The sequence below is a fragment of the Oncorhynchus keta genome, chromosome 2 (assembly GCF_023373465.1).
Source record: "Oncorhynchus keta strain PuntledgeMale-10-30-2019 chromosome 2, Oket_V2, whole genome shotgun sequence".
Classification (NCBI taxonomy): Eukaryota; Metazoa; Chordata; class Actinopteri; order Salmoniformes; family Salmonidae; genus Oncorhynchus; species Oncorhynchus keta.
The window spans coordinates 2,283,555-2,307,757 of record NC_068422.1 but is presented as its reverse complement, the minus strand read 5'-3'; the positions used below and the strand labels follow the sequence as shown (position 1 = coordinate 2,307,757).

At 43.7% G+C, this 24,203-nt stretch overlaps 1 protein-coding gene across 1 annotated transcript in view; it reads left to right on the top strand.

Moving 5' to 3' along the window:
• Nucleotides 1-1,351: 1,351 nt before the first annotated feature.
• LOC118396697 (protein phosphatase 1 regulatory subunit 21-like) overlaps nucleotides 1,352-24,203 on the top strand; it is a 54,053-nt gene continuing 31,201 nt past the window's right edge. Inside the window, exons 1-13 of the mRNA XM_052470750.1 lie at nucleotides 1,352-1,647; nucleotides 1,770-1,845; nucleotides 2,862-2,930; nucleotides 6,269-6,415; nucleotides 6,957-7,061; nucleotides 7,285-7,449; nucleotides 7,830-7,888; nucleotides 8,800-8,894; nucleotides 10,853-10,905; nucleotides 11,058-11,207; nucleotides 11,692-11,882; nucleotides 11,982-12,118; nucleotides 21,592-21,684. Of these exons, the coding sequence (XP_052326710.1) occupies nucleotides 1,634-1,647; nucleotides 1,770-1,845; nucleotides 2,862-2,930; nucleotides 6,269-6,415; nucleotides 6,957-7,061; nucleotides 7,285-7,449; nucleotides 7,830-7,888; nucleotides 8,800-8,894; nucleotides 10,853-10,905; nucleotides 11,058-11,207; nucleotides 11,692-11,882; nucleotides 11,982-12,118; nucleotides 21,592-21,684 (1,354 nt within the window). The 5' untranslated portion in view covers nucleotides 1,352-1,633. The remainder of the gene's footprint in view (nucleotides 1,648-1,769; nucleotides 1,846-2,861; nucleotides 2,931-6,268; nucleotides 6,416-6,956; nucleotides 7,062-7,284; nucleotides 7,450-7,829; nucleotides 7,889-8,799; nucleotides 8,895-10,852; nucleotides 10,906-11,057; nucleotides 11,208-11,691; nucleotides 11,883-11,981; nucleotides 12,119-21,591; nucleotides 21,685-24,203) is intronic.

Below are 24,203 nucleotides of genomic sequence, written 5' to 3'. Positions count from 1 at the left end.
GATTTGGCATGCGCCCTCAGATCCTCAAAAAGTTCTACAGATGCAACATAGAGAGCATCTTGACTGGCTGGATCACCGCTTGGTATGGCAACTGCTCGGCATCCGACCACGAGGCAGTTCAGAGGGTAATCTGTTCAATCCAGTACATCACTGGGGCCGAGCTCCCTGCCATCGAGCACCTATATACCAGGCAGTGTCAGAGGAAGCCCCAAAAAGCTGTCAAAGATTCCAGCCACCCAAGTCATAGACTCTCTGCTACCGCACAGCCATCGGTACCGATGCACCCAGAGGTCCCCGAACAGCTTCTACCACTAAGCCATAAAACTTCTAAATAGTTTGTTAAATATTGTGTGTGAGAGAGAGAGAGAGAAATCCCTTTGAATTGAATTGGAAGGGAGAGAGCTAGAGAGAGAGAGAGAGAGAGAGAGAGAGAGAGAGAGAGAGTGTGCGTGTTTGCTGCTAGTGTGGGCCTCTCCTCGTCTCCCCACTGACTGACTCAATTCAGTTCACTAGAAATCAGATTTAAACTGATTTAGGCTCCCATCCCCCTCTTCTATACTGCACAGCCCCTAGCAACCATGCAAAGCCAACAGTTACCAAGCAACCAGACAGAGCTGGAGCCACTGGCTCCACAGTGGTGAGTGTATCTGTATGTGTGTGTGTGTGTGTGAGAGAGAGAGAGAGAGAGAGAGAGAGAGAGAGAGAGAGAGAGAGAGAGAGAGAGTGTGAGTGTTTGTGTCTGTGTGTGCACGTGCGTGTGTGTGTGCGTGTGTGTGTGTGCGAGAGAGCGTCTCTCTATGTGTCCGTGTGTGTGTGTGTGTGAGAGAGAGAGAGAGAGAGAGAGAGAGAGAGAGAGAGAGAGAGAGAGAGAGAGAGAGAGAGAGAGAGAGACAGAGAGAGATCATGTTCATTATCTATTTCACTTGCTTTGGCAATGTAAACATATATTTCCCATGCTAATAAAGCCTCTTCAATTGAATTGAATTGAGAGAGAAACATATTTTATTTTGAATGTTAAGATGTGAGTTTTTATGACAGCTTCATGCATTACAGAATGAACATCTGTTAATAGAAACTGGACGATAGAGGATTATTACAATCTATCAACAAATGGGATTTGATTTTTTTTTAAACACTGCAGGGATTTCAAACGACAACGCCTGTCTCCCAAAAAGAAAGCATGGGACAACAGAACTTGCCACCTGCACACATAAAAATATAGCTAGTTTTAAAAACGTGATTAATTTAACAAATCGCACAGTGGTATGAAAGGTCATCGCTGACATAAAAAGGGTCTTGTAGGTGTAGCTATTCTTCTAACCGCTAGAGGTCGGCGTTACCCAATGAATTTCCCCCCCAATTTTTGAACTTTGAACTTGGGAGGAGTCGCTAGCCTCGGCGGTGTTTTACAGGTTTGCAGATAGGCGAAGAATTAGCATTTACAAGGATTTGGACTGCATTTCAGGGAGGGCGAAGGCTGTCAGTCATCATGGCCACTTCGAAAGCCTATTTTAGTGAGCGAGCCAATGCTACTTCGTGATGAACCTGCAAGAGGTGCTTTTCTGAGACGGTTTGCTGGCGAGGTGGCTAACGTTAGCTAGCCTAATAACATCCGGCTTTACCTTTCAATAAGATGATTAACGTTAGGTAGCTAGCCAACCTTTCCTACACGATACTGTTTTTCAGTCACAGGCACCAACTGTCATTCAACGTTAGACTAATAACGTTATTCATCTAGCGTACTGTATACGTATTGTTTTTCTATCTAGCGCTATCTATTTTTCCAAAGCAATGGCTGCAGACCTGCAATCCAAATACACCAAATTGGCCCAGGAGTATTCTAAGGTAAGTGGCATCTTGTTGATTTATCTTTAGCCAAAGTTCTTGGCTATTTAATCTGATTGCGGAATCATTCTCGGTAACTAACGTTACCTAACATTGGTTTGGTTCAATATGTAACGTTCATGGATTGCAAGGAAGGTAGTTAACGTTTGGTAAGTCTACTTATTGACAGACAGGAAGTGAATCCTGAACAGAAGCCACCCTAAACGATTGGTTCTCAATCTTTTTCGGTTAGGGTACCACCAACTGCCCAGAAGTAACGTTACCCCGTTGTGCGTTTGACCAGTGAGTCTTTTCTAGTATCCCCGGTGGATAGGCCAAGTACCCAAAGGGATCCTAGTACCCCTGGTTGGGAACCACTACTCTGAACACAATGTTATACTTGGCTATGTTACACGGCCTTAGTAAAACATGGCCAGCCATTTAATTTAAACTCCTTCATGTTACCCTAACCATAGAAAATTGATTGGTAGCCATGTCAGTAGTACCCATCCTAAAACCCTTTGTAGACATTATTACAATAAATGTCTGTTAACTTGTGACTAGATTTGGTTAATATAAAACCATCCTCGTGACCCACACTTTGTCAGCTGACAGGCAGTGGAGGAAATGCATGGTGTTTCCTTTCTGGCTGTTGTGAAATGACACCCCCTCCTCAGGCCCATATCCGGTTATTTGGAAGAAGCGCTGACATTGTATGTTCCCATATGTGGTTAAGTCGCTCTGGATAAGAGCGTCTGCTAAATGACTTAAATGTAAATGTAAATGTGTAGTTGCCCAATAATTAGTGACATTTATTCACCCAACCTTAGAAAATGTATGTGGCGTTCTATTGTTAAATCATGAAATATGGATGAAACACGAAATCCATAAAATAGCTATGTTGCTTTGCTTTGACGCTGAAGGCCTGTACTGTCAAATTGGCCATTTTGGTCTTTAGAGCTTGTCTGTGTGAACTTTTGGACATTTGTGTGTTGTAGTAGACCTACATCTGTGTCTGTACTCTCATGTCTCCATAGCTCCGGGCCCAGAACCAAGTCTTGAAGAAGGGCGTGGTAGATGAGCAGGCTAGCTCCACCTCTCTGAAGGTACACAACCATTCAGAGCCCACTGGAATAGTTTTGCTCATCTCTCCCTTTCCCCACAGAAATCCTGGTTAAAGGATTTCTGAAATGAGGGGAAATAAGCTGGAATGGGACACTCCAACCATGATTTCAATAACAATATAGATTGACTTGAAAGGCTGTGTATGCATTCAGTAGGGTTGTGGCACTCATGTTGTCAGCCAGTTATTGTCATGCAAATGACTGCTGGTCTCACGCAAATTAGCATGTTTAGCATCGCCAGACCTCCACCATACACGCTGCTGATGCGCCTTTTTCAACATCTACATTTTAAAAAGTATAATAAATCCATTTAATATACACCGTCACAATAAATCCATTATTTTAGTCAGGTCTAAGGAAATATTATGATGTGAAGAAAATGTATTTTGTGGCCTACTGTATGTTCTCTGGCTGTGCGGCATGTTAGTAGAGAATATATGTTTAAAAGTCTCATGCCATTATTTTATATTATAGGATTTTATTGTAAGAATAATATATACTGAACAAATATATAAACGCAAAGTGTTGATCCCATTTTTCATAGGAAAATTTGGTGCATAAATTTGTTTATCCCTGTTAGTGAGCATTTCTCCTTTGTTAAAATAGTCCATCCACCTGACAGGTGTGGCATATCAATAAGCTTTTTAAACATGATCATTACATAAGTGCATCTGTGCTGGGCACAATAAAAGCACATTCTAAAATGTTCAGTGTTATCACACAACATAATGACGCAGATGACTTTCGAATGATCGTGCAGTTGGTATGCGGACTGCAGGAATTTCCAACAGCGCTGTTGCCAGAGAATTGAATGGGTAAGCTACTCCTGTTTTATAGGGGAGCAGCTGAGAAATACATGTAGTAGCAGCTGGGGTCTTCTTTTTAGTGGAAACCATCAACTCTGCTTTCACACAGGACGGCATATAGAAATGTCTGGGCTGATAAGGACAATTCACACAGGACTGCATATAGAAATGTCTGGGCTGATAAGGACAATTCACACAGGACTGCATATAGAAATGTCTGGGCTGATAAGGACAATTCACACAGGACTGCATATAGAAATGTCTGGGCTGATAAGGACAATTCACACAGGACTGCATATAGAAATGTCTGGGCTGATAAGGACATATCACACAGGACTGCATATAGAAATGTCTGGGCTGATAAGGACAATTCACACAGGACTGCATATAGAAATGTCTGGGCTGATAAGGACAATTCACACAGGACTGCATATAGAAATGTCTGGGCTGATAAGGACACATCACACAGGACTGCATATAGACACATCACACAGGACATGTCTGGGCTGATATCACACAGGACTGCATATAGAAATGTCTGGGCTGATATGTCTGGGATGATATAGACACATCACACAGGACTGCATATAGAAATATGTCTGGGCTGATAAGGACACTTTACACAGGACTGCATATAGAAATGTCTGGGCTGATAAGGACACATTCACACAGGACTGCATATAGAAATGTCTGGGCTGATAAGGACACTTCACACAGGACTGCATATAGAAATGTCTGGGCTGATAAGGACACTTCACACAGGACTGCATATAGAAATGTCTGGGCTGATAAGGACACTTCACACAGGACTGCATATAGAAATGTCTGGGCTGATAAGGACACTTCACACAGGACTGCATATAGAAATGTCTGGGCTGATAAGGACACTTCACACAGGACTGCATATAGAAATGTCTGGGCTGATAAGGACACAGGACTGCATATAGAAATGTCTGGGCTGATAAGGACACTTTACACAGGACTGCATATAGAAATGTCTGGGCTGACACAGGACTGCATATAGAAATGTCTGGGCTGATAAGGACACTTTACACAGGACTGCATATAGAAATGTCTGGGCTGACACAGGACTGCATATAGAAATGTCTGGGCTGATAAGGACACATATTTCACTCCACGCATCCACCACTGTTTGAGAAGCATACAGGCTCTCGCTGTGCGACAGGTGCTATTCTGCCCAAACTCTGTATGCCAGGGGCTCTTCAACAATGTTCCTGTATTTACCCAATACTTGATTTGGGAAACCAAGTGAAATCTTTTTGGGATCATGGATTGTAAGATGTTTTCACAACGAAACACATTTAATGAAACTGTTGACAACCCCCATCTCTGCACGCTTGAGAAAGGAATGAAGGAGAAGGAAACGCAGTGGTGAGATATTCTGTGTCTAAAGGTAATGTCAGCTTATTAATTATGAAAATATAAAAATGCCCTATTACTAGGCTATTCAAAAGGTAACCAGTCCATCCAGTATGCATAATAATACAGTCCACACTCAAAGGGGACGACTAGAATAAGTTTAATTTGAGTAGGGGCCAGACCAATCATGTACCAAAGATGACATAAATCTAAAAACAAAAAGTTTTTCTGCTGTATGTATTATGCAGTAGGCTATAAGACATTGTATTGTTACATTTTTAAATGATTTATGTTGGGCTTCTCATATAGGCCTATGCGTATAGCTTTTCTAAATGCAATGCTTTGAATTAATCATCACCTAGGCAGGGTAGCCTAGTGGTTAGAGCGTTGGACTAGTAACCGGAAGGTCGTTCTGCCCCTGAACAGGCAGTTAACCCACTGTTCCCAGGCCGTCATTGAAAATAAGAATTTGTTCTTAACTGACTTGCCTGGTTAAATAAAGGTAAAAAAAAAAAAAAAAAAGTGATGTCCATTGTGTTTGGCTCTGAAAAATCTACAACGAGCATTGCATTTATTTTGGGTTACAGACATATAGAACAAAATGTACAATGTGGACCCAGAGGATATCACTTGAAAGTATTCATTCAAACTCTTGTTTCCGAAGTGGTCCTTGATGTTAAAAACAACTTCCACTATGTTTTCAATCTGTGGAACTTCTTTCTTCAAATTGATCACAGTGAAGTAAAACATGTAGCTTAACGGTGTGTTTTAAAAGCATGACACTGTTTTGATGATGTGTTTGAGGAGATTTTCCATTTGACTTGTTCTCAACTGGCCTACTTGGTTAAATAAAGGTGGGGGGAAAATGTATCAGTGGTTAGAGGAATGATAGAGCCCTGAGTACCAGGTCATTAACGACCTGATGGTAGTTAGCAAGTTTGGTACTACTAATGCATGATACCACTAGTGCATAGAGGAGATTAGTGACTCAATGGTCACATGGAATATGACTGAGGTCATGACACGATTGCCGGTGTGGCAATAATACGGTCACTGCAACAGCCCTAGCGTTCAGTCAATGGCATTGTATGTGTTGAGCCCTCACTGAGCGTCTTCTCCACCCATATACTACAGGAGCAGATGAAGCAGCGAGAGCAGAGCCTGAGGAAGGTGGAGCAGGAGATGGACAGTCTCTCCTTCAGGAACCAGCAGCTGGCTAAGAGAGTAGAGCTGCTGCAGGAGGAACTGGCTACCAGCCAAGCCAAGGGCCAGAAGAGCAAGGTAGAGACACTGGTCCTCTTGCTCCGTTGTCAAGGCAAGAAGAGCAAGGTAGAGACAGACACTGGTCCTCTTGCTCCGTTGTTAAGGCAAGAAGAGGAAGGTAGAGACAGACACTGGTCCTCTTGCTCCGTTGTTAAGGCAAGAAGAGGAAGGTAGAGACAGACACTGGTCCTCTTGCTCCGTTGTTAAGGCAAGAAGAGGAAGGTAGAGACAGACACTGGTCCTCTTGCTCCGTTGTTAAGGCAAGAAGAGGAAGGTAGAGACAGACACTGGTCCTCTTGCTCCGTTGTTAAGGCATGGCGCTAGCAGCGGCAGGATAGTGGGTTTGATTCCCAGGATCACCCATAGGTAAAAAGTTTGCACACATGACTAAGTTTCTTTGGATAAAGGCGCCTGCTAAAATGGCAAATATTAGACCAGGAATAGGGTACACCCCACAATCAGACATGTCATTTGAGATGCAAAGTTGATTTGTCGATCAGTGATTCTCATCAGTTCGACTGCAATGTAGTGAATCTCAAAGGTACTTTCTCTCCACCAGAACACAGAGGACTCTCCCTCCCAGCAGGGCTTGCAGCAGACCCAGAGTGTGTTTGATGAGGACCTGCAGAAGAAGATCCAGGAGAACGAGAGGCTTCACATCCAGGTCTGTCTGAGACATGGGAGTGTATGCATGTATGGACTAGTGTATACCAAGAGACTACTGTTTTGAATATGTGTACATCATTATGTATTTGACCAGTTGCATTTGTGTGCTGGTCTGTTCATGTCTATGGTTGATGTTTTTATGATTCTTCATAAAAAACAAGTTAATGCACAAATAAATATTTTATCCTTGGATGGACAATAAAGTCATTTTCTGTTCTAAGTTTTCTGAGGCTGATGAGCAGCACAGGCAGCAGGAGTCTCAGCTGAAGGTCCAGTTGGAGGAGCTGGAGAGAGACCACGAACAGCACCAGGCCATAGTGGACGGACTCACCTCCAAATACATGGACACTATAGAGAGACTGCAGAGTGCCCAGGCTAGACTAGAGGTGAGAGGGATGCGAGAGTAGTGGACGGACTCACCTCCAAATACATGGACACTATAGAGAGACTGCAGAGTGCCCAGGCCAGACTAGAGGTGAGAGGGAGGGGAGGTGGGGAGAGTAGTGGACGGACTCACCTCCAAATACATGGACACTATAGAGAGACTGCAGAGTGCCCAGGCCAGACTAGAGGTGAGAGGGAGGGGAGGTGGGGAGAGTAGTGGACGGACTCACCTCCAAATACATGGACACCATAGAGACTGCAGAGTGCCCAGGCCAGACTAGAGGTGAGGGAGGGGGAATAATTGAAGGAGGAAGAGAGGGGCTAAACTCATGAATTTGTTTTTGATGATGTAATACATGATGCCATTTGCTGTGTCCTACAGGTGAAATCCCAGACTCTGGAGAGGGAATCTAATGAGTGCAGAGTTCAGACAGAGGAATGGTAAAAACCTTATTATATTTCTATAGCAGAGGACTTAAAATGAAGCAATAATGAGGGTTAGAATAATGCATATGTGGGTTGTTGTGAATGGGGTCGCATTTAGTATGGTCACTGAGTGGTCGTTGACTATTTCTCCTTCCCTCTGCTCTCCCCTCCCTCCATCCTCTTCTCTCTCAATTCAATGTCAATTTAAGGGCTTTATTGGCATGGAGAACATATGTTAACTTTGCCAAAGCTAGGGAAGTAGATAATATACCAAAGTTAAATAAATCATAAAAATTAACAGTAAACATTACACTCACAGAAGTTTCAAAAGAATATACATTACAGACGTCATATTATGTGTATATATACAGTGTTGTAACGATGTGCAAATAGTAAAAAAGGGAAAATAAACAAATATGGGTTGTATTTACAATGGTGTTCTTCACTGAGTGCCCTTTTCTTGTAGCATTGGGTCACAAATCCTGCTGCTGTGATGGCACACCGTGGTAAATATCGGAGTTTATCAAAATTGGGATTGTTTTCAAATTCTTTGGATCTGTGTAATCCTGGGGAAGTATATGTCTCTAATATGTTCATACATAGGGCAGGAGGTCAGGAAGTGCAGCTCAGTTTCCACCTCATTTTGTGGGCAGTGTGAACATAGCCTGTCTTCTCTTCAGAGCCATGTCTGCCTACTGTGGCCTTTCTCAATAGCAAGATATGCTCACTGAGTCAATCAAAGCTTTCCTTAAGTTTGGGTCAGTCACAGTGGTCAGGTATTCTGCCACTGTGTACTCTATGTTTAGGGCCAAATAGCATTCCAGTTTGCTCTGTTTTTTTTGTTAATTCCTTCCTATGTGTCAAATAATTATTTTTGTTTTCTCATGATTTGGTTGGGTCTAATTGTGTTGCTGTTCTCTCTCTAGTCAGCAGCAGTTGAGGAAGTGTCAGTCAGAGCTCAACAGACAGGTGAAACAGAGCAGTTGTGTCATCCAGGAGAAAGTGCCCTTCAACGACACCAGTGAGTACTAGGTCACTATGCAACATTTCACCGACCCCGGATAGTGTTCATTAGCAACCAAGCGGAAGACAACAGACTGAAACAGTGAGGGACTACCTGGATGGGTCAAATAAGAACTACTCATTTGTTGTTTTCTGTTGCGGTGTTTGATCTAATGAACTCAACTGTGAAACATCACTGATTGTGAATTATTTGAGAGCACATGTACATGTATATACTACTAATGTTAGTGAATGACATATTTTGGTGAATAATGCCATATTACACTTAAAGACATGCTCCGGAACGTTGGCGACCAAGTATTTTATTTAAACCTCCCGCTTTGAGCTGGATTTGTCAATGTGTAGTTCATACATGTGTAATCTATACTGAAAAAAATATATAGACGCAACATGCAACAATTAAAACAGTTCTACTGAGTTAGAGTTGATATAAGGAACTCAGTTCATTGAAATAAATTAATTTGTCCCTAATCTTTGTATTTCACATGACTGGGTGAGGGTTCAGCAATGGTTGGGCCTGGGAGGGCATAAGCCCATCCACTTGGGAGTCAGGTCTACCCACTGGGGGAGTATGGCACAGCCAATTAGAATGAGTTTTTTCCCCACAAGGGTTTTATTTATTTATTGGGGCAGCAGGGTAGCCTAGTGGTTAGAGCGTTGGACTAGTAACCAGAAGGTTGCAAGTTCAAACCCCCGAGCTGACAAGGTACAAATCTGTCGTTCTGCCCCTGAACAGGCAGTTAACCCACTGTTCCTAGGACGTCATTGAAAATAAGAATTTGTTCTTAACTGACTTGCCTAGTTAAATAAAGGTAAAATAAAAAAATATTACAGACCGAAATACTACTCGGTTTCATCAGCTGTCTGGGTGGCTAGTCTCAGATGATCCTGCTGGTGAAGAAGCCGGATGCGGAGGTCTTGGGCTGGCGTGGTTACACGCGGACTGCAGTTGTGAGGGCCTGGTTGGACGTACTGCCAAATTCTCTAAAATGACTGTGGAGCCGGCTTATGGTAGAGAATTGAACATTAAATTCTCTGGCAACAGCTCTGGTGGACATTCCTGCTGTCAGCATGCCAGTTGCACGCTTCCTCAACTTAAGACATTTGTCGTTTATGACAACTGCACATTTTACAGTGTGGTCCCCTGCACAAGGTGCACCTGTGTAATCATCTTGATATGCTACACCTGTCATGTGGATGGATTATCTTGGCAAAGGTGAAATGCTCACAAACAGAATTTTAGATAAATAAGCCTTCTGTGCGTATGGCCAATTTCTGGAATCTTTTATTTAAGCTCATGAAACATGGGTTAACACTTTACATGTTGCGTTTTATATTTTTGTTCAGTATCTGAGCAGAATTACTGTCTAACCACAGTTATCCATTAAATCTCTAGTTTGAAAGCGAGTGTTAACTGGAAGATGTGCCGTGTCATTTTCCCCACGTGGACTAGCCCCCTAGCAATTAGATTTCGAGCCGATGAGCTTCAGCCCTTCGCCATTTTGAGTGACAGCCAGCAAGATGCACACACAGCAGAGAGAGAACGATGAAGTGGTGCATATCTGTTCATGTGACGAAGTACACCATTTTCTGGGACCATTTTTGTCTCGTGACCACTACTTCCAGAACTAAAAAGTATACAAAAGTACTGGAGAATCTCTTTAACATCTATCTCACTGATGCTGTAGGAAGAGGCACACTGAAGCACTGTCTAATGTGTCATGCTATGATACAGAGGCTATGTTCAAGTCCAACGCTAGAGCCCTGTTCTCCTCTCTGCTCAGTGTCCTGGTTAGATAGAAGACTTACTTAGTCCTTATAAAAATGCTATATGAAGTACAGCGCGATGACATGCCGTCATTCGGCGCATTAAACTGCTTTAAGCCAGTTAGTAAGTAAATCATTTCAACTTTTTTGTCACCCTGAAATCTCTCCTTTAAACCCCCCCTTCTCCAGAATTCAGTGACTACAACAGCCTCAACGTTCCACCACACAACAAAAGACACCAGGTGAGAGGAAGCCCTATAGTAATATCCAGTATTATTAAATTATGTCCTTGAATTTTATAGAACAGATGGTTCTCAAACCTCCATTGTCAGCGTGAATATGTGGTCCAGAGTTTTGGTAGTAATCTTCTCTCGCTCCCTGTCCTTTCCTCCAGTTGAAGGCCCGAGACGTGGCAGGTCAGGCCCTGGGCTTCGTCCAGGACATGGTGGTGGCTCTGTTAAACTTCCACTCCTACACAGAGCAGAGGGTGCACATCTACCCCCTGGATTCCTCTATCGAACCCATCTCACCACTCAACCAAAAGGTGAGGACACACACAATGTCTCCACCTCGACATCCTTTAAATGGACCAACAGCAATTAGTACATCCATTTTTGGACTTGTAAATTAATAATCTATACCTATTGGTTCTTGCTTAGTTCAACTGTTGTACCCCTTGAGAACCCAGAGTATCAGCTTGTTTACTCAAATGTTTGCAAACAGTTAATGTTAACAAACACTATATAGCCTCAGAACATGATTAAAACTATAATGTTGATAACATGGATGCCCAGTCTTTGCATCTATAGCTCTGTCTATGAATTTGAGTTACATTTCTCCAGCCCCTCTCTCAGCTTTTTACCCAATTAGTGGTGGGGACAAAGCTTTATTGTTTATACTGCTGATTTGCCGCTTTAAACATATTACATGTTAAAATGTTTAGTCCTTTAGCAGATGTTCTTATCCATAGTGACTTACAACAATATGTGCTTTCGTCTGAAGTACGTAAGATGTTCTCTTCTCCCCAGTTCTCCCAGTATCTACATGAGAATGCAGCCCATGTGCGCCCCCTGGAGGAAGGACTAGTGCAACTACACCAGAGCATCACAGAGGACACAGTAACAGTACTGGAGACTGTGGGGAAACTGAAGGACTTTGCTGATCATTTCACATCCTACACCCACTTTCTGCAGAAGATTCTACCATACCAGCTCAAAAGGTCTGTATTCTTTACATTATAGGTGTGTGTATGTGTGTATTTACATCTAACGGGGTGGGTGGGTATTTTCCTCCTCATCCTCCTCTATTCTCCCCCCAGTCTGGAGGAAGAGTGCAGGGCTCCTTTGTGTACCTCCTCTCTCATCTCTAAGAACCAGGAGCTGCAGAGTGGCATGAAGAGAATCACGTCAGTGTTCGACAAACTACACAGCTACATCATCCTACTGGCCTTACCTAGTGAGTTGTATCATCCTACTGGCCTTAGCTAGGGAGTTGTGGTCCCACTGGCCTTAGCTAGGGAGTTGTTTAATCCCACTGGGTTTAGCTAGGGAGTTGTATCATCCCACTGGGCTTAGCTAGGGAGTTGTATCATCCCACTGGGCTTAGCTAGGGAGTTGTATCATCCCACTGGGCTTAGCTGGGGAGTTGTATCATCCCACTGGGCTTAGCTGGGGAGTTGTATCATCCCACTGGGCTTAGCTAGGGAGTTGTATCATCCCACTGGGCTTAGCTAGGGAGTTGTATCATCCCACTGGGCTTAGCTAGGGAGTTGTATCATCCCACTGGGCTTAGCTAGGGAGTTGTATCATCCCACTGGGCTTAGCTAGGGAGTTGTATCATCCCACTGGGCTTAGCTAGGGAGTTGTATCATCCCACTGGGCTTAGCTAGGGAGTTGTATCATCCCACTGGGCTTAGCTAGGGAGTTGTATCATCCCACTGGGCTTTGCTAGGGTTGTCCCACTGGGCTTTGCTAGGGAGTTGTATCATCCCACTGGGCTTTGCTAGGGAGTTGTATCATCCCACTGGGCTTTGCTAGGGAGTTGTAGTTGTATCATCCCACTGGGCTTAGCTAGGGAGTTGTATCATCCCACTGGGCTTAGCTGGGAGTTGTATCATCCCACTGGGCTTAGCTAGTTGTATCATCCCACTGGGCTTAGCTAGGGAGTTGTATCATCCCACTGGGCTTAGCTAGGGAGTTGTATCATCCCACTGGGCTTAGCTAGGGAGTTGTATCATCCCACTGGGCTTAGCTAGGGAGTTGTATCATCCCACTGGGCTTAGCTAGGGAGTTGTATCATCCCACTGGGCTTAGCTAGGGAGTTGTATCATCCCACTGGGCTTAGCTAGGGAGTTGTATCATCCCACTGGGCTTAGCTAGGGAGTTGTATCATCCCACTGGGCTTAGCTAGGGAGTTGTATCATCCCACTGGGCTTAGCTAGGGAGTTGTATCATCCCACTGGGCTTTGCTAGGGAGTTGTATCATCCCACTGGGCTTTGCTAGGGAGTTGTATCATCCCACTGGGCTTTGCTAGGGAGTTGTATCATCCCACTGGGCTTTGCTAGGGAGTTGTATCATCCCACTGGGCTTTGCTAGGGAGTTGTATCATCCCACTGGGCTTAGCTAGGGAGTTGTATCATCCCACTGGGCTTTGCTAGGGAGTTGTATCATCCCACTGGGCTTAGCTAGGGAGTTGTATCATCCCACTGGGCTTAGCTAGGGAGTTGTATCATCTCACTGGGCTTTGCTAGGGAGTTACAGCGCCTTCAGAAAGGATTCACACCCCTTGACTTATTCCACATTTTGATGTGTTACAGACTGAATTTCAAATGGTTTCAATTTAGATTTCTTGTCACTGTCCTACACACAATACCCCATAATGTTAAAGTGGAAATATGTTTTTAAACTGTTTTATAAATGAATTAAAAATGAAAAGCTGAAATGTCTTGAGTCAATAAGTATTCAAGCCCTTTGTTATGGCAAGTCTAAATAAGTTCAGGAGTAAATGTTTACTTAACAAATCAAGTAATACGTTGCATGGACTCCCTCTGTGTGCAATAATAGTTTTTAACATTAATTTTTTAATGACTATCATCTCTGTATCACACACATACAATTATCTGTAAGGTCCCTCAGTCGAGCAGTGAATTTGTAACACAGATTCCACCACAAAGACCAGGTAGGTTTTCCAATGCCTCACAAAGAAGGGCACCTATTGGTAGATGGGTTAAAAATAAATAAAGAGTAGACATTGAATATCCCTTTGTAATTAATTACACTTTAGATGGTGTATCAGTACACCCAGTCACAACAAGGATACAGGCATCCTTCATAACTCAGTTACCGGAGAGGAAGGAAACTGCTCAGGGATTTCACAATGAGGCCAATGGTGACTATAAAACAGTTTTGGCTGTGATAGGAGAAAACTGAGGATGTGTCAACATTGTAGTTACTCTACAATACCAACCTTATTGACAGAGTGAAAAGAAGGAAGCCTGTAGAGAATAAACATATTTCAAAACATGCATCCTGTTTGTAATATGGCACTAACATAATACTGCAGAAAATGTGACCATGTTATGGGTATGCTTGTAATCATTAACAGCTGGGGTGTTTTTCAGGATAAAAATAAACTGAATGGACCTAAACACAGGCAAAATCCTAGAGGAAAACCTGATCCAAAACATGCACCTGGTTTACAATGAGGCACGAAAGTAAAACTGCAAAAAAAAAAGTGGCAAAGAAATCTACTTATGTTTGTTACAAACCCAATACAACACGCTACTGAGTACCACTCTACATAATTTCAAGCATGGTGGTGGCTGCATCATGTTATTGGTATGCTTGTCATTTGCAAGTACTAGAGTTTATGATAGAAATAAACAGAGTAGAGCTAAGCACATGCAAAATCCTAGAGGAAAACCTGGTTCAGTCTGCTTTCCACCAGACACTGGGAGAGGAATTCACCTTTTACCAGCACAATAACATAAACACAAGGCCAAATCTACACTGGAGTTGCTTACCGAGTGTCCGAGTTAAAGTTGACTTAAATCTACTTGATAATCTTCTGCAAGAGCTGAAAATGGTTGTCTAGCAATAATGAACAATCAATTTGACGGAGCTTGAAGAATTTTGATAAGAATAATGGGGAAAAAATGTTGCACAATTCAGGTGTGGAAAGCTCTTAGACTTACCCAGAAAGACTCGAGCTGTAATCGCTGCCAAAGGTGCCTGTACATAGTATTGACTCGGGGCGTGAATACTCATGTAAATTAGGTCTTTCTGTATTTAATGTTCAATAAAGTTGCAAACATTTCTAAAAACATGTTTTCACTTTGTCACTATAGGGTATTGTGTGTAGATGGGTGAGGGGAGAACATTTTATTTAATACATTTTAAATTCAGGCTGTAACACAACAAAATGTGGAATAAGTCAAGGGATATGAATACTTTTTGAAAGCACTGCATCTCAGCCCACTGGCTTAACCTATGAAATGCTTTCAGAAAGTATTCAGACCAATACACTTCCACATTGTGTTACGTTACAGCCTTATTCTAAAATGTATTTTTAGGCAAAGCGTCAATACAGGACTAAAATAAAAAATAAAAATCTCTACTCATACTACTCTGACACTCATCAGATGTGGCAAGGCTTGCAAAATATCACAGATGACAAAGGGAAGCCCAGCCGAGAGCAGCCCAGTGACACGAGCCTACTAGACAACCTAAATAACTTCTATGATCGCTTCGAGGCAAATGACACTTAAACATGCATGATGAGAACATCAGCTGTTCCTGGATGACTGTAACCACACTCTCCACAGCCAAAGTGAGTAAGGTCTTTAATCAGGTTAACATTCACAAGTCCACAGGGCCAGATGTATTACCAGGACGTGTACTCCGAGCATGCGCTCACATCTAGCCATGAAATGCTTTGAAAGGCTGGTCATGGCTCACATCGACACCATTATCCCAGAAACCCTAGACCCACTCCAATTTACATTCCGCACCAACAGATCCACAGATGCTGCAATCTCTTGCACTCCACACTGCCCTTTCCCACCAGGACAAAAGGAACACCTATGTGAGAATGATATTCATTGACAACAGCTCAGCATTCAACACCATAGTTCCCTCAAAGCTTATCAATAAGCTAAGGACCCTGGGACTAAACACCTCCCTCTCCAACTGGATACAGGGCTTCCAGGCGGGCTGCCCCCCAGGTGGTAAAGGTAGTTAACAACACGTCTGCCACACTGATCCTCAACACAGGGGCCCCTCTGGTGCATGACTGCATCACTCCAACACCATCATTAAGTTTGCTGATGACGACACAATGGTAGGCCTGATCTCCAACAACGATGAGACAGCCTATAGGGCGGTCAGAGACCTGGCCATGTGGTGTTAGGACAACCACCTCCCCCTCAATGTGATCAAGACAATGGAGATGATTGTGGACTACAGGAAAATAAGTACCGATCATGCCCCCATTCTCATCGACGGGGCTGTAGTGGAGCAGGTTGAGAGCTTCAAGTTCCTTGGTGTCCACATCACAAACAAACTAACATGGTCCAAGCACACCAAGACAGTCGTGAAGAGTGCATGACAAAACCTATTCCCCCTCAGGAAACTAAAAAGATTTGGCATGGGTCCTTTGATCCTCAAAAGGTTTTACAGCTGCACCATCAAGAACACTGGTTGCATCATTGCCTGGAATGGCAACTTCTCGGCTTCCGGCTGCAAGGCACTACAGAGGGTAGTGCGTACGGCTCAGTACATCACCGGGGCCAAGCTTCCAGCCGTCCAAGACCTCTACCAGGCGGTGTCAGAGGAAGATCCCCGCACGGCAAGTGGTACCAGAGTGCCAAGTCTTTATCCAAGAGGCTTCTAAACAGCTTCTACCCCCAAGCCATTAGACTCCTGAACATCTAATCAAATGGCAATGCATTATCTTTGCATAGTCACTTTAATAACTCTACATGTACATATTACCTCAGTTGCCTCGACACCGGTGCCCCCGCACATTGACTCTGTACCGCTACCCCCTGTAAATAGCCCCGCTATTGTTATTTACTGCTGCTCTTTAATTATTTGTTATCGCTTACTTTTTTTGTTGTATTTTCTTAACTGCATTGGTGGGTAAGGGCTTGTAAGTAAGCATTTCACTACACCTGTTGAATTCGGTGCACATGACAAATTACACTTGCTATCAGACCCTTTGCTATGACTCAATTCCATTGATCATCCTTGAGATGTTTCTACAACTTGAAGTCCACCTGTGGTAAATTCAATATATTGGACATGATTTAGAAAGGCACACACCTGTCTAAGGTCCCAGAGTTGACAGTGCTTATTGTTGGGGTAGGTTCCTTGTTTCTTGTCAATCATTGGCTTATTGGTGAAATCAGCAGTCAGACAATATCTTTAAGTAAATCAATAAAACCTTTAATGCAATTGCAGACAAGTTGACAATGGAAACACAGCACATATGTTTCAGAGTAAGTTCTGCAACATAAAACAGGTCAAAGTTGCTTTAATATGCTTGCAGTCAACCCCAAGTGATGTAACTGCCTACGTCAACACCTACTCATGAGACCAAGCCCATGCATATACAGTTATACAAACTTGCAGGGGGAAACAGTCCTGTGTTTTCTAAGGGCTCAGCAGTAATCTTCCATTCCCGTGTGGCTTACAGTGTCTGACTTGCCTCTTATCTATTTGCACCCCTGCAGGGGTCTTTGTCTATGTATCTCTTTTAGCCTCGAGGTGCTTTCTCAGACACCAATATCAGAGCAAAAGCCAAGCCATGGGGTTGAAGGGCTTGTCCATAGTGTTCTGAGACAGGATTGTGTTGAGGATACCAACATTTCTGCAGCATTGAAAGACCCCAAGAACACAGTGGCCTCCATCATTCTTAATGGAAGAAGTTTGAAACCACCAAGACTCTTCCTAGAGCTGGCCGTCCGGCTAAACTGCGCAATCGGGGGAGAAGGACCTTGGTCAGGGAGGTTACCAAGAACCCGATGGTCACTCTGACAGAGGTCTAGAAATGGAAGTACCTTCCACAAGGACAACCATCTCTGCAGCACTCCACCAATCAAGCCTTAATGGTAGAGTGGCCAGACTGAAGCCATTCCTCAGTAAAAGGTACATGACAGCCCACTTGGAATTTGCCAGACGGCACCTAAAGTCTCTCAGACCATGAGAAACAAGATTTTCTGGTTTAATGAAACCAATATTGAAGTCTTTGGCCTGAATGCCAAGCTTCACGGCTGCAGGAAACCTGGCACCATCCCTACGGTGAAGCGTTGTGGCAGCATCATGCTGTGGAATATTTTTCAGCAGCAGGGACTGAGAGACTAGTCAGGATCGAGGGAAGGATTAATGGAACAAGTACAGAGATCCTTGATGAAAACCTTCTCCAGAGGCCTCAGGCCTTCAGACTGGGGCGAAAGTTCACCTTCCAACAGAACAATGACGCTAAGCACACAGCCAAGACAGCGTAGGAGTGGTTTCGGGACAAGTTTCTGAATGTCCTTGAGTGGCCGGACTTGAACCCGATCGAACATCTCTGGAGCGACCTGAAAATAGCTGTGCCGCAATGCTCCCCATCCAACCTGACATCTTGAAGTTCTGCAGAGAATGTGAGAAACTCCCCAAATGCAGGTGTGCCAAGCTTGTAGTGTCATTCTCAAGAAAACTGAAGGCTGTAATCGCTTCCAAAGGGGCTTCAACAAAGTACTGAGTAAGGGGTTGAATGTAAATGTGATTATATATTTACAGTTTAAGTCGGAAGTTTACATACACTTAGGTTGGAGTCATGCCACTCAGGAAGGAGACGCGTTCTGTCTCCATGAGATGAATGTACTTTGGTGCGAAAAAGTGCAAATCAATCCCAGAACAACAGCAAAGGACGTTGTGAAGGTGCTGGAGGAAACCGGTAAAAAGTATCTATATCCACAGAGTCCTATATCGCTCAGCAAGGAAGAAGCCACTGCTCCAAAACCAGCATAAAAAAGCCAGACTACGGTTTGCAACTGCACATGGGGACAAAGATCATACTTTTTGGAGAAATGTCCTCTGGTCTGATGAAACAAAAATAGAACTGTTTGGCCATAAGGACCATTGTTATGTTTGGAGGAAAAAGGGGGAGGCTTGCAAGCAGAAGAACACCATCCCAAACATGAAGCACAGGAGATGCAGCATCATGTTGTGGAGGTGCTTTGCTGCAGGAGGGACTGGTGCACTTCACAAAATAGATGGCATCATGAGGGAGGAAAATGATGTGGATATATTGAAGCAACATCAAGACATTAAAGCTTGGTTGCAGATGGCTCTTCCAAATGATCAATGACCCCAAGCATACTTCCAAAGTTGCGGCAAAATGGCTTAAGCACAACAAGTCAAGGTTTTGGAGTGGCCATCACAAAACCCTGACCTCAATCCCATAGAAAACATTTGTGGGCAGAACTGAAAAAGCGTGTGCGAGCAAGGAGGCCTACAAACCTGACTCAGTTACACCAGCTCTGTCACGAGGAATGGGCCAAAATTCACCCAATTTATTGTGGGAAGCTTGTGGAAGGTTACCCAAAACGTTTGACCAAAGTTAAACAATTTAAAGGCAATGCTACCAAATACTAATTGAGTGTACGTAAATGTGTAACCCACTGGGAATGTGATGAAATAAATAAATAATTATCTCTACTATTATTCTGACATTTCATGTTCTTAAAATTAAGTGGTGATCCTAATTGACCAAAAACAGGGAATATTTACTAGGATTAAATGTCAGGGATTGAGAAACTGAGTTTAAATTTATTTGGCTAAGGTGGATGTAAACGTCTGACTTCAACTGTGTATTTGCGAAAATGTTTAAACCTGTTTTTGCTTTGTCATTATGAATTATTGTGTGTAGATTGAGGGGGTAAAAAACAATTTAATCAATTTTAGAATAAGGCTGTAACGCAACAAGGTGGAAAAAGTGAATGGATCTGAATATCCGGGTGCACTGTTTATCATCTTACTGGCTTTACAAAGTGACTAGGGTCAAACTGGAGGAAAATTATTTGCTGTGTCTTGTATACGATCTTGAATCATGTATTTGTAATCTTTAGCCTTGATAACTAACCTGTTCAACAAATTGAATAGCTACTGTCTGTAGAACTAGAGGAGAGGGAGGATCCTTTCCTATTGACTGATGGGGGAACTGGAGGAGAGGGAGGATCCTTTCCTATTGACTGATGGGGGAACTAGAGGAGAGGGAGGATCCTTTCCTATTGACTGATGGGGGAACTAGAGCAGAGGGAGGATCCTTTCCTATTGACTGATGGGGGAACTGGAGGAGAGGGAGGATCCTTTCCTATTGACTGATGGGGGAACTAGAGCAGAGGGAGGATCCTTTCCTATTGACTGATGGGGGAACTAGAGCAGAGGGAGGATCCTTTCCTATTGACTGATGGGGGAACTGGAGGAGAGGGAGGATCCTTTCCTATTGACTGATGGGGGAACTAGAGCAGAGGGAGGATCCTTTCCTATTGACTGATGGGGGAACTAGAGGAGAGGGAGGATCCTTTCCTATTGACTGATGGGGGAACTAGAGCAGAGGGAGGATCCTTTCCTATTGACTGATGGGGGAACTAGAGCAGAGGGAGGATCCTTTCCTATTGACTGATGGGGGAACTAGAGGAGAGGGAGGATCCTTTCCTATTGACTGATGGGGGAACTGGAGGAGAGGGAGGATCCTTTCCTATTGACTGATGGGGAACAAGAGCAGAGGGAGGATCCTTTCCTATTGAGTGATAGGGAACTAGAGCAGAGGGAGGATCCTTTCCTATTGAGTGATAGGGAACTAGAGCAGAGGGGGGATCCTTTCCTATTGACTGATGGGGAACTAGAGCAGAGGGAGGATCCTTTCCTATTGACTGATGGGGGAACTAGAGCAGAGGGAGGATCCTTTCCTATTGACTGATGGGGAACTAGAGCAGAGGGAGGATCCTTTCCTATTGACTGATGGGGAACTAGAGCAGAGGGAGGATCCTTTCCTATTGACTGATGGGGAACTAGAGCAGAGGGAGGATCCTTTCCTATTGACTGATGGGGGAACTAGAGCAGAGGGAGGATCCTTTCCTATTGACTGATGGGGAACAAGAGCAGAGGGAGGATCCTTTCCTATTGACTGATGGGGAACTAGAGCAGAGGGAGGATCCTTTCCTATTGACTGATGGGGAACTAGAGCAGAGGGAGGATCCTTTCCTATTGACTGATGGGGAACTAGAGCAGAGGGAGGATCCTTTCCTATTGACTGATGGGGGAACTAGAGCAGAGGGAGGATCCTTTCCTATTGACTGATGGGGAACTAGAGCAGAGGGAGGATCCTTTCCTATTGAGTGATAGGGAACTAGAGCAGAGGGAGGATCCTTTCCTATTGACTGATGGGGAACTGGAGGAGAGGGAGGATCCTTTCCTATTGACTGATGGGGAACTGGAGGAGAGGGAGGATCCTTTCCTCGTGAGTGATGGGGAACTTAAGGAGAGGGAGGCAGCAGACTCATTTCAGTTTCCTTCTGACAATGTAATGGTCTAGAGGAAGCTGGGCTGAGTTGGGGGAATTTTCTCTGGACCCTACTGGGTCTGATATTACATATCTGGTAGCTCCAGTACAGTTTCAGGTTGGAAGTTGGGTATAGACAGTAGTTTATTATTTTTATTTAACTCGGCAAGTCAGTTAAGAATTTGTTCTCATTTACAATGACGGCCAAACCTGGACGACGCTGGGTCAATTGTGCGCTGCCTTATGAGACTCCCAATCACAGTCGGATGTGCTACGTCCTGGATTCGAACCAGGTACTATAGTAATGCCTCTTGCACTGAGATGCAGTGCCTTAGACTGCTGCGCTACTCTGGAGTAATGTTTTCATATTGTTTTCCAGGTGTTCGACGGGACGCCATGCCCCAGAGCAGTTCCTCTGCTGTCTTCACCCAGCTGGCTGCCTGTCTACACAGTCTTCACGATGCCGTCAAAGGTGAATTATTACTTTAAAAAAATGTTTTTATTAGAAAATAATATTTCTAATTAGTGTTTTTTTGTAGACCAATATTCAGCCACTCTCCTTCCAAATGTAAAGTTTATTGGTTGCGTACACAGTTAAGCAGATGTTATAATGGGTGCAGTGAAATGCTCATGTTACTAGATCCTAACAATACAGTAAAAAGTCACAGGCACACACACAATCCATTTAAAAAAAACTGAACAACAAGAAATGTCTGTTCTTCTGTGTTCTGTAGAGATGTCTAAAAGCCCATTTTTATGCTTGATCCGGGAAGCTTGAGGCTGTGTACAGAGGGTGTGACGCAATTGCGGAGCCTCCAGAGGTTTGAGAAGGGCAAATCAAGCTCCCTACCATATCGCCATGCGCCTCCCAAATGTTGAAACGATGCGTAGTGCTTCGTATAGCGCCCTACGATTTGTTTACCTATTTGGGGGCGGTGCGTCCTGTACAAACACAAACTCACTTCCTTGATAACTTTATTTACAACAGCTCTGATCTGAGAAAGCAGAGTAAGTGTGAATGTGCTGACTTCTGCTGAGGCTGCATCACAGTAAATGCTCTACGGCCAATGCAGGCACTGGAATGGTCATAAATGGGCTTTAAGTTGAACCGTTATAAAGCCCTATACATGCTGTCTTCAAATATATGCCATTTAGCAGACGCTTTTATCCAAAGCGACTTACAGTCATGTGTGCATACATTCTACGTAATAATAATATAATAATATATGCGCCATTCTAGCAACTGAGCGCTTTTGGAATCCATAAATGTGTCCCCTGTTACTTTCTGTGTCATGTAGTGCATACATTCTCCTTTCTGGGTGGTCCCCCATCTCTCCTTTCTGTGTCTGTAGAGATGTCTAAACCCATCTCTCCCTGTGTCTGTAGAGATGTCAAACCCCATGCTCTCCTTTCTGTGTCTGTAGAATGAAACCCCATGTCTCCTGTGTCTGTAGAGATGTGTCCCCTGTTACTTTCTGTGTCTGTAGAGATGTCTAAACCCCATCTCTCCTTTCTGTGTCTGTAGAGATGTCTAAACCCCATGTCTCCTTTCTGTGTCTGTAGAGATGTCTAAACCCCATCTCTCCTTTCTGTGTCTGTAGAGATGTCTAAACCCCATCTCTCCTTTCTGTGTCTGTAGAGATGTCTAAACCCCATGTCTCCTTTCTGTGTCTGTAGAGATGTCTAAACCCCATCTCTCCTTTCTGTGTCTGTAGAGATGTCTAAACCCCATCTCTCCTTTCTGTGTCTGTAGAGATGTCTAAACCCCATCTCTCCTTTCTGTGTCTGTAGAGATGTCTAAACCCCATCTCTCCTTTCTGTGTCTGTAGAGATGTTTGTATTCAAACCTCTTTACCTTTTCCACATTTTGCTATGTTACTGCCTTATTTTAAAATAGATAGATTTAGTTTTCCCCCCTCAACCTACACACAATACCCCATAATGACAAAGCAAAAACATGTTTTTACTCATTTATATTAAAAAAATATTTCTAATTTAGATAAGTATTCAGACCCTTTACTTATTACTTTGTTAAAGCACATTTTTGCAGCGATTTACAGCATTGAGTCTTCTTGGGTATGCCGCTACAAGCTTGGCACACCTGTACTTGGGCATTTTCTCCCATTCTCTGCAGATCCTCTCAAGCTCTATCAGGATGGATGGGGAGCGTTGCTGCACAGCTATTTTCAGGTCTCTTCAGAGATGTTCGATTGAATTAAGTCCGGGGTCTGGCTGTGTCCCTCAAGTACATTCAGAGGCGTTTCCCAAAACCACTCCTGCATCGTCTTTGCTGTGTGCTTCACCGTAGGGATGGTGCCTGGTTTTCTGCAGCTGTAACGCTTGGCACTCAGGGCAAATTGTTCAATATTGGTTTCATCAAACCAGAGAATCTTGTTTCTCATGGTCAGAGTCTTTAGGTGCCTTTTGGCAAACTCCAAGCAGGCTGTCATGTGCCTTTCACTGAGGAGTGGCTTCCGTCTGGCCGCTCTACCATAAAGGCCTGATTGGTGGATTGCTGCAGAGATGGTTGTCCTTCTGGAAGGTTCCCCCATCTCCGCAGAGGAACTCTGGGTTCTTGGTCATCTCCTTGACCAAGGCCCTTCTCCCCCGATTGCTCAGTTTGGCCGGACAGCCAGCTCCTGGAAGAGTCTTGGTTGTTCCAAACAGTCTGTTCTTTGGGGTCCTTCAATGCTGCAGAAATGTCTTGGTACCCTTCCCCAGATCTGTGCCTTGACAAAATCCTGTCTTGGAGCTCTACGGACAATTCCTTTGACCTCATGCCTTGGTTGTTGCACTGACATGCACTGTCAACTGTGGGACATTACGTAGACCGGTGTGTGCCTTTCCAAATCATGTCAAATCAATTGAATATACCACAGGTTGACTCAAAGTTGTAGAAACATCTCAAGGATGATCAATAAAAACAGAATGTACCTGAACTCAATTTTCGAGTCTCATTGCAAAGGGTCTGAATACTTATATAAATAAGGT